Source organism: Zerene cesonia, chromosome 26 (assembly GCF_012273895.1).
Source record: "Zerene cesonia ecotype Mississippi chromosome 26, Zerene_cesonia_1.1, whole genome shotgun sequence".
In the NCBI taxonomy this organism is placed as follows: Eukaryota; Metazoa; Arthropoda; class Insecta; order Lepidoptera; family Pieridae; genus Zerene; species Zerene cesonia.
Window position 1 is genome coordinate 3,426,226 of NC_052127.1, and position 10,558 is coordinate 3,436,783.

The following is a 10,558-nucleotide window of genomic DNA, read 5'->3' on the forward strand; positions in this document are numbered from 1 at the left end:
TTAGCAAAAACTTATGATGAGACAGAGCACCTTCTTGAAATTCAAACATAAATATAAAAGTTCTTAATTACGGCTATTTAAAAATACTCACTGTACACACACACACACACACACATACACACACATACACACACATACACACGCACTCACACACGTACATACTCAAACTCCTCCACTTATAGGCAACACAGTATATAGATATTTATTTATTTTTCTTCTCTATTGTATTCAATTATAATTTATAATAATAATGCTGTCAAATGGCTCAAATTGTGAATCTACTTTAGAAGCAAGCTGTTTCTCCTAAATACAGGTTGCCCGGCAATCTAGCTAGGGAAACATCGGCTTGATATATGTAAACTTTAAAAATATATGTAAGACAAACCGTTTATATAAACTAAATTGTAATTGCTATAAATTGTAATTTTAAAAATGTCAAAAATGTATGTATGTATGAAATAAATAAATAATTAGTTTGATTAGTTTGATACTATTACGCTTACGCCTATACTAACGCAGATGAGTCAAAGCATAATTTTCCTCTACTTATATCACTTTTCCAGATGTTGAGCAAGGTATATCTGATGACCATGAGAACTTACCGTTACTCAGTACTTCAAACACTCAACCAAAGCATCGGCAGCAGCAACCAGCCTTCAGGTATCTATCTATATAAGAGATCTTTAATAAACAAATAATTATCCATTGAAAATACCAATTGCTTCTTTGAAAACCACGTGCCGTGTGCGTGTAGCGTTCATGTCATTTACACATAAAAGGTTTACACAAGAACCGACTGCAAAATTTATTTCACCATTCGAAAGCTGCATTTTTATAGAGTGTCATAGGCTATATATGTACTATGGGCAAAGCCGATGCTAACAGCAAGAACAGTTATTTTTACTAATATTGAATCATCAATTTCATTTCATTTAAACCATTCCAATCACTCTATTGTCTGTGTGATCTGTGAACTTCACAAACAAACAAAGTGCTGAGGCAAGCGAGCTGAAGCCAACGCTATATTGAATTACTTTAGTCAATATTTTTTCCACCGTTTGATCTGGAAAACTAATCTTTAGTGTTTTATTACCTTTTAAAGTGAAAGCATCCACATTTCTTTATTTAAAATATTAAGTAGGAGAATATTGGATCCCTTCAAAAATTCTCAATGTAAGGAGAGTATCCATAATTGAAATTAATTAAAAAAATTTAGGAGGCCCATATCCTTTTCCTTACCATTCCCAGTCCTTTCCTTTATTCCTATCGCCAATCCTTTCTTAATCCCTTCCCGAAAAGTCGGCAATTCATTTGTAGAAGCGTAAGGTCTGCAATGGACCTTATGCCTCTCAAATGGTCATGGGCGGTGGTAGCGCTTACCATCAGGCGTCCCACCAGCTCCATTGCCGACTGTATCATAAAAAAAAAAATTACAGTAAACATATTTTTTTATGATATTTAAAATTATTTTATTGAGCATACTATCAAATTGTAAAATGCATAGGAATTCAAACGCTTCATACCAAGATTAACGGTTGAGTTCATGTATATTCAAAACCCTCAAATACCCAACATGCCAGAAGCAATCACGTCACAAATTTAAAATCAGGTGTGAAACATTTTTAACAAGTGACATATTGATGAGAAATTTTTTGAAAGAATAGAAAAAAATTGATCACGAGGCAGGATTCGAACCTGCGTTTCTTGCCTAACCGTAGCAACGCCTAGCCTCTCGATCGGATCTCGGCAGGATCACGGGAGGCCGAGAGGCTAGGCGTTGCTACGGTTAGGCAAGAAACGCAGGTTCGAATCCTGCCTCGTGATCAAATTTTTTCTATTCTTTCAAAATTTCTCATTTATAAAGTATTTCAATGCTATAAAACTAAAAATTAAAAGTGACATATTCTTTATTCCAGACGCCCGAAGCATACCGTGTTGCAAAAGCTGAATGTAGAACCATTATCAACTACATCCACGGCTGAATCCACGCCCGCGCTGGAAACATCAGAGTCTTTGCCGAAAAAATGGCGTCGGAGTGACAGACGACTGAGGAGACTCAACACTGAACTCTTAGAAGCTATAGATTCACTCGATATTGAAGAGGCCGAGAGGTAGTTAACTCCATATACCATATTATAAATCAAGTGCTATTGAGCAATAATAATATACCTAAAAATAATGGACTTTGTCATGTGAAAGAGTATTTAGATTAGATATGTTTCGATTTTTGAAAAAGTCATTTAATACGATACTTAATCCACGATCCAAGGATTGTAAAATCAATCCTAAATGACGTATTTTTGAATATCTCCCTGATATAACTTTTATTACAGATAGAGTCAGTTTAAGTGGTATCCAACCCAATTAAGACTTTATTAGACCTTCATGTATCATCTAGAATTGAAAATTACCACATTTACGAAGCGCCTACATCATAATATTTTCCAGGTTACTCAAGTCAGGAGCGAATCCCAACGCGACCTGTCGCTTAGACAACGTATCAGCCTGTCATTTAGCTGCGCTAGTCGGTGGGGATGCCCTCAGCCTCCTGATCAAATATGGAGCTGAGAAGCATCGCCTGGACAAGTATGGCAGGACCCCGCTGCATCTGGCTGCGTATGCGGGCAATGCACGGCAAATGGCCATTCTGCTGGGGTTATCTGAAGGTTCGTTATGAAGAGGATTTATAGGAATAAATTTATATTTGATATTTTTTATGTTAAATCCGTCAGAGAAACAAGGAGTTTTTTTCATATCTATTCACTTTAAGTACTATATAATAGTATAGGACACATTTTTTCTTATAATTATTTCTTTGCTTCTATGCACTTTAAACCTAGTTAAATTTAATTCCAACATTTATATTTCTTTATATCCTATTATAAATTGATATAAATTAAGAGGTTAGGTTCCTTATTGAATAGTGTAAATGATCTCTAAACAGTATGATTTCGTTATTATTTTGTGAAACTGAGTAGCCTATAATAATATTATATAGAAGAAACATTTGTTTTTATATGTATGTTTGTAATGTTTACACACATTTACTGCTGCACCGATTTCAAAAAGTCTTTCACCAATAAGCTACCATTTGCCATGACCATGACATGACATACCAAATATGTACCATGGGCGAAGCGAACAACTATTATATACATTTGCATAAAACATCACAGAAATATATTATGCACCATGCGTCGACAACCCATTAAACACGTGCATTTATTACGAAATATTGAATGGAATTTAAATCGCCTTTACGCTGAACCAAATTATAATAATAGCTGAATAAATTATACGAAAATAAATAACGAAATATCCGCACACAAATATTTGCCTCAAGAACAAACACCGTTTCCGCTGTGCCCAGAACTTTTCATATTAAGCCAGCCGTTCTTGCTCGCAAAGGAAATTATACTATAGATTTAAATTCAAACAAACGTTTCACTCTTTGATATTAATGAGTTTTAAAATACGAAGCAAGAATGCTATAAGCACGCGCAATGTTCACAGTACAGTCGACAAAACAGTTATCATAGTAAAATTAATATTATTCTGATCTTTTATTCATTGAGAACGCGATATGTACTTACACTGTAGAGTCAACAAGATCACAATAAAATTGATATTTTAATTTCTTACTTTTCTAATTGAGACCATGCAAAGTACGTATTATGTACAGTCAAGAAAACAGTCACCATAATAAAAAAAACATCGTTTTAATCGTTACTAATTTAATAACACGTAATATTGAATGAATCATTAATATAATAAAGATCTAATTTCTCATAACAACAATAAGATGAAACTCGTGGTCAGGTGCGACCACCGCTTCAGTTTTCTTAGACACCAATCGCAAAACCATGAGCTCGTCGGTCACATCCTAGAAACAATAATAAATCACTACATAGTATAAAACAAAGCTCCTTTCGTCGCATTTATACTCAGATCCTCAAAACGACACAACGGATTTTGATGAGATGTGATTCAAGAGGAAGATTTATATTTAAATTACATCTACTCTCAATTGAACGCGTGCAAAGCTGCAGGCAAAAGCTAGTCTATATATAAATCTATACATATATAAAAGTGAAAGGTCACTCACTCACTCATACATCTATCTGAAACCTCAAAACCTCTGATCGTATAGAGGTGAAATTTGGTGGAAGTTAGTTTGTAGATAGAAACGCGAGTTAAGAGCGAATTTTGCATTAAGACTTTGTTATGGAATCATCGTAACTACGTAGTATAAAACAAAGTTTTCTCTGTCCCTATGTCCCTAAGTATGCTTATATCTTTAAAACTACGTAACAGATGTTGATGGCGGTTTTTTATAATATATAGACCAATTAAATAGGAAGGTTTATATATAATATCATCTATTGAACTACTCCGAATTGACGGGTGCAAAGCCGCGGACAAAAGCTAGTTAAAATTAAAACATAAAAATTAGAAAAATCTCTTCGAAACAGCAACAATTATTTTCTGTTTTTCATAACACTTTAAATGGCATTATTCATACACACGTTTAACACGTAATATATTCGCTACGTGTGACAATAAAAGCTATCAAATATAATTTGTGGCATACTAGTTGTGCCCCGCCAATTCACCTGCAGACAAAACTGCACGGTGTCTATAAATAACGAGCTACGATCAAATCTAGTATTTCCATTACTTTTCCGTTTCGCCCGTCCGTTCCGTTAGGCACGTTTTCTTTTCCTCACCCGTCCCAGTCCATTCCTTCTTTCCAGTCGTTAATCCATTCCTTTTCCCTTATCCCAAAAAAGCGGGCAGCGCATTCGCAGAGGCCTTACCTTTGCGAATGTTCATGGGCGGTGGTGATCGTTTACCATCAGGCGAACCACCAGCTCAGTTGCCCGCTATGACATTAAAAAAAAAAAAAACCTATTTTATTCTTCATAAGCTTGACTGACATGTTTCAGCTGTTCCAAAGTTTTGCTGTGACTGAGTAACAAATATATAACATATATGAAACATATACAAAATTTCATATTTATAGTAATACTAGTATAACATCATATCTCACTTCTGAGTGTTAAATTTGTAAATTATTTGTATATTTTACTATAAGGAAAGAGTGGGATCTGTATGTTAAATTTTTCACCATAATTTAAATGGGGCCACAAAATTGTTTCACTCAGTCGAAAGATCTGATGTAACCAACTCAAAACAAATAGCAGTCGAATTGAACCGAATCCCTTTTTGAGTCGGTTGAAAATACTCATAATTTTATACTTACAATTTCCTTCAATGCATTGGACGCATGGTGCGACAAATTGCGCATATGCGTGGAATACGTGGCAGCCGTCAAACTGTCCAGGGTCGTGGTCTCCGGGAACCCCTCGCAGTTCACAATGATAGTGCCAACCACGTTCCCATTTTCGTTGATGCGCGTCATAGTATTTGTAGCCAGCGGACCCTGGCGTAAAAAAATAACAGGGATTTTTTATGTCAGAACAATCGTACTTCAAATCTCGCTAAGAACATATTTTATTTGAGTGTTAAGCTATGTATAAACTTTACTAATTTGCGTCATAAATCTTTCCCATATTCAGTCATTCTATCTTAATTCATGCTACTACAATGAACTAAGAATATTTTCCCAGCAACAATTTCAAGATATCCGATTATTAATTCAATATTTCGGTCGTTATCTTACAAAGTTTTTACTTTACGTTCTTATTTAACCGTCGCACCTTCAGTACCACGAAGCTTGATGAATTGAGGTCACGAAATTGCATAATAAAATGTTTACGATACTTTTAATCGCTTCCAGTATTACCATTTTTGAGTACTTACCATAAAATTCTGCGCTATTTCCATGATTTAATACTAAAAAACAACTCGGAGCTCAATAAAGCAACAAAGTTTAATAACTTACGAAAGCGCTTTTGATTCTGTCAGATTTTATAATTAATTTCTTCTTTCGTGTCAAATTAAGAAAATAACATTCAACCAGGAATATTTAAATAAAACTTTTCAACAAAAAAAAATTGAAAACGTCGATATATTGAAATCGCGCCTTTTTCACCCGTTGAGGGGACTTTTTTTTTCAAATTTACATGAGACCGATGTCGAGAGGTATACCAACTATCGGAAAAAGAGCCAGAGCCATCGGTTGAAAAAAACAAATTTGAAATAAAATACAGATATAGCCTATTTAATTACAGATATTCAGTACCGCGTTGGTAGTGGTGATATGTCATCAGAAGCTGAAGAAGACGTTAAGAAAACATGTCAAAAGACGCGAGAAATGGCAAATGTGCGATGCGATTTGGGCGAGGTTACAACTGTCCTACCGAAGAATTGGAAAGATAACATCGATCATAATTGTTTGAGCGTTAAAGGCAGTGTAGGTTAACAATTATTAAGCTTTTTATTAGATGTTCCAGTCTCATTTATTACAAAATTTAGAAATTTGTATTTTGAAACATTTTACGTATATTCATTTTAATTTAAATCGTTATTTTTACATTATATATTTACCCAGATCTCAAAACTATACGTTTCCTTGATCTTAGTATAGTAAGTCTATGACACCCTGTATGTCTATTTACTTTATCAAGGTCTAGTCATGTTTTCCTTTAGTTATTAATTGCAATAAAAAGTACATGTACTAATTAGACCACAATCTTATTGACCCAATTTAACATTATCGTTTAGATACAATTTTCTATCTATATGTCCCATCAGTCTTTTTGGAATTAAAAAGTTATGTACACATAAGTCGTACGTACAATAGTAACAAACACATTAAAATAATATTACAGATACCACTTCTGCAACCTGGATGGTCTCCTTTACACGTGGCAGTGTCTTGTGCACGACGTCATTGTACACGTCTGTTATTAGCAGCTGGAGCAAACCCTAACATATGCGATGAGATTGGACGTACGCCGTTTGACGTAGTGGGATCAGCATATTATTATAATGAAGAAATTAACTCGGAACAGTAAGATGCCTTCGATTATCAATTACTCAGTGTTCTTTGAAATAGCACAGAAATTTTAATAGAAATTTATTACAACCTGCTTTCATGTGGCTATTAGTGTTTATAACTATTTTATTGAACAATTCCAGTTTCACAGAAGTCATAAAAATGCTTTTTCGTGCCGGGGGAAGACACAATACCATGAAATCTAATGTGCTAAACGGAATTGATACACCTCTTCATGTTGCCGTTGAACTGCAAAATATAGAAAGCATTAAGGATCTAATTAGTAACGGAGCATCTGTTAATTGTTTGAATAATGATGGTCTAACTCCTTTGCATCTATGCGTCAAAAGACGATTTGAAGAACCTTTAAAGGTATTTTAATTACCGCTTTGTATAAAACCAGCATTAGACAGTTATGACGTAATTGATTTGAATCATTTCAGATATTAGCTAACTATCCTTACATCGATGCCGATCCACTCTCAGCTCTAGTAGATGTAAAAGACAAAGACGGTCACACAGTGTTACAGAGTGCTGTAGAAGACGCTTGGGTGCCTGGTGTCTGCATTGCTTTAGAAGCTGGCGCAGATGTCACTCTCAGAGTATGTTTTTACTTATTTAACAAAGGTTTACCGAACATTTTGGTATCCATTTAAATTTTATATTTAATTTCTAGGCAAATGATGGCGAGACCCCACTCCACTCCGCTGCTGATTTAGGCAATCTAGACGTACTAATGGAAATTCTTAGCGTAGCAAAAAAACAAAACATTCTCGACTGTCAAAATGAAGAAGGCCAAACTGCTTTGTTCAAAGCAATCATGAACGGACATATAGAATGTGTTAATGCTCTCCTTGAAGAAGGAGCCTCAATCAAAATACAATTACCGGGCAATGTTAATGTGCTACACATTGCAACAGAATATAATCATGTTGAAATATTGAGATTATTATTAGAATATAACGGGGGCGAGGCAATAAATATGATAAATTTATTAACAGCGGGGGATAGAAGAGGTTTTGGCCCGGTTCACTTTGCAGTTGCAAACAATAGCGTACCTTGTTTTGAATTATTGTTATCTAAAAACGCAGACATTCGATTAAGAACTACAAGTAGTCCGCATTCCTCATCGACACCATTACATCTAGCTGCAACGAAAAATTTTATAGACGTGGCAAATTTTATAGTTAAATATGATAAAACAACTATTTTTGAAGTAAACTGTAAGGGATGGTATCCTCTCCATACTGCAAGCCACCATGGGAGTAGAGACGTTATAGTTTTACTACTCCAAGAAGGAGCAGATTTATCAGGATATACTACCGGCCCTAAAAAATACAGACGTACAGCTATTGATATGATTTTAAATAATTTATCAAAGCCAACAGAATTTATGGAGCAAGTTTTTGACTCGTATATCAGTTCAAATTCCCAAAACTTCCAAGAAGCGAGCTGTGAAATCATCGTAGATTACAGAATATTAATGCCTACAACTTGTGAAATGAAACAGATGAAAGTTGTCGAAGCTCTCCTTAAAACGGGAAATAGATATGGCCAGAGAAGGTTATTACTTCACCCGCTTTTAGAAAGTTTCCTCTATTTAAAATGGAAAGCTCTATTGCCATTTTTCTACATAATGATTGCAGTATATGCCTTTTATGTCGCCTCACTCACCACTTTTTCGATTTCCATTTTCTTCTATAAGGACACGAATCAACCGCCACCTGAATTTCTTGATCCAAATATATGGGCTAATATTTTATTTGTTTCAGTTTGCATGATAATATTGCAGGTAATATAGAGACAGTGAGAATTTTTTTACACATATGAACATTTTGCAATCATTCTAAAAAGATTTTTGTTACAGGAATTGCTATACATCAACAAAAAAAGCACGAGATATCTTAACAACGTGGAAACTTGGAATAAATTTGGTTCCATAATTCTCGGTTTTATTCTTCCTATGGCAATTATTTTTGCTCATGGTGCTGACTGGCCAAGGCATATTGCGACTTTGGCATTACTTTTATCTTGGATACAAATGATGTTTTTGCTCTCAAGATTTCCGAATTGGGGCTACTATGTCCTCATGTTTGGAAAGGTCGCAGGGAATGTCATAAAGGTATTTATAATCAACGAAGGACATTAATAATTATGTTATATTTCTATATAACAAAACACAATTGGCATAAATTTGATATGATTTTTTTTTTCAGATTCTTTTGACTTTCGCCTTCTTGGTGATCGGATTTTCATTGAGTTTCATGATACAGTTCCGTTCGCAAATACCTTTTGAAAGTCCATGGGCAGCCTTCGTCAAGACAGTGGTAATGATGACATCAGAATTCGATTACGAGGCCTTATTTGATAAAGAACATTCAGAAACATTAGCAACATCCTTTATAATAGTCCGCTTAATCTTTTTGGTATTTCTTATATTAGCTGCTATTGTTCTCATGAATTTAATGGTCGGTGTGGCGGTCAGTGATATAAATGACCTAGAAATACAAGGAAACATTAATAGGTTAGCAAAACAAGTAGATTTTCTTTCAACTCTAGACAATTTAGTATACAACAAATTCTTTAGTTTTGTTTTACCTAAACGATTAAACGAGAAAATAAGACAGAGAAGACGAGTTATGAATATGTTCACTATACGTCCTGGTGAGCCGAGGTGGAAATATTATAAGACCCTACCTTCATATCTGAAAGATTCTATATTAAATATGGCGCAGAAACAGAAGAAAATCAAAGAGCAAGAAACTAATTTGGAAGAGTTTAAAAATAAGATAAACGAAATGCACGAAGCAATCACTAAGCTTGACATGAAACAAAACGAACAAATTTATACTGTAAAATCGGAGAAACCGCCTAAAATGAAGTTAGACGAGGTCCTGAAGAGACTAGATAATTTAGACGAAGGTTTAGATAAAGTTAAGGAACAAGTGACTAATTACACGGAGGAATCAAAACGTCCCATTGAAGAAATGACAATGAAAGTAGATCAACTCTCTTTCGAAATACAAAATATTAAATTGTTTTTGTGTCGACTAGAAAGCAAACTTGACAGATAAAAATAAATAAAAGGAAGAAATGAAAATTAAACTCTTTTATTAAATAGTTCTGGCATAGCAACAAATAGTAATAACACAGATAACATAATACTTAATAAGATTAAATGTATTGTAATCACTTTTTACTTAATTAAATGTAGGCAACTCAAAGAAAGTACGAGAGAGTTCTATACTTGAATAATTTAATTAACAAAGAAAGCTAATGCATTGTAGCGTTATAATTAAACAAATTGTATTAAGAATACAGAATATTTAAAATAATTAAGAGTATTGTTAACAGCACAAATATCTTACTGACCCTTTTCAAAACCTACTAAGAAGGAACCTACTAAACTAGGAAGGGTAAGGAAGAGGACATGGGCCTCCGGCTCCCCTACTCACCGAACGAAACACAGCAGTAATGTGTGTGTTTGTTGCTCTTTCACGCAAAGACTATTGAACCGATTCCAATGAAATTTGGTACGTAGACAGCTGGTTGACAGCCCGATATTCCTACGGGATACGGAGTTATGCGAGTGAAACC

At 34.5% G+C, this 10,558-nt stretch overlaps 2 protein-coding genes across 2 annotated transcripts in view; both read left to right on the forward strand.

The window, feature by feature from the left end:
* Positions 1–10,035, forward strand: part of LOC119837168 (transient receptor potential channel pyrexia-like) — an 11,292-nt gene extending 1,257 nt beyond the window's left edge. The window contains exons 2-11 of the mRNA XM_038362691.1: positions 564–660; positions 1,917–2,111; positions 2,449–2,666; positions 6,195–6,376; positions 6,795–6,976; positions 7,105–7,333; positions 7,405–7,563; positions 7,638–8,753; positions 8,829–9,083; positions 9,178–10,035. Coding sequence (XP_038218619.1) covers positions 564–660; positions 1,917–2,111; positions 2,449–2,666; positions 6,195–6,376; positions 6,795–6,976; positions 7,105–7,333; positions 7,405–7,563; positions 7,638–8,753; positions 8,829–9,083; positions 9,178–10,035 — 3,491 coding nt within the window. The remainder of the gene's footprint in view (positions 1–563; positions 661–1,916; positions 2,112–2,448; positions 2,667–6,194; positions 6,377–6,794; positions 6,977–7,104; positions 7,334–7,404; positions 7,564–7,637; positions 8,754–8,828; positions 9,084–9,177) is intronic.
* A 449-nt stretch (positions 10,036–10,484) lies between these two features.
* Positions 10,485–10,558, forward strand: part of LOC119837169 (transient receptor potential channel pyrexia-like) — an 8,507-nt gene continuing 8,433 nt past the window's right edge. The window contains exon 1 of the mRNA XM_038362692.1: positions 10,485–10,498. Coding sequence (XP_038218620.1) covers positions 10,485–10,498 — 14 coding nt within the window. The remainder of the gene's footprint in view (positions 10,499–10,558) is intronic.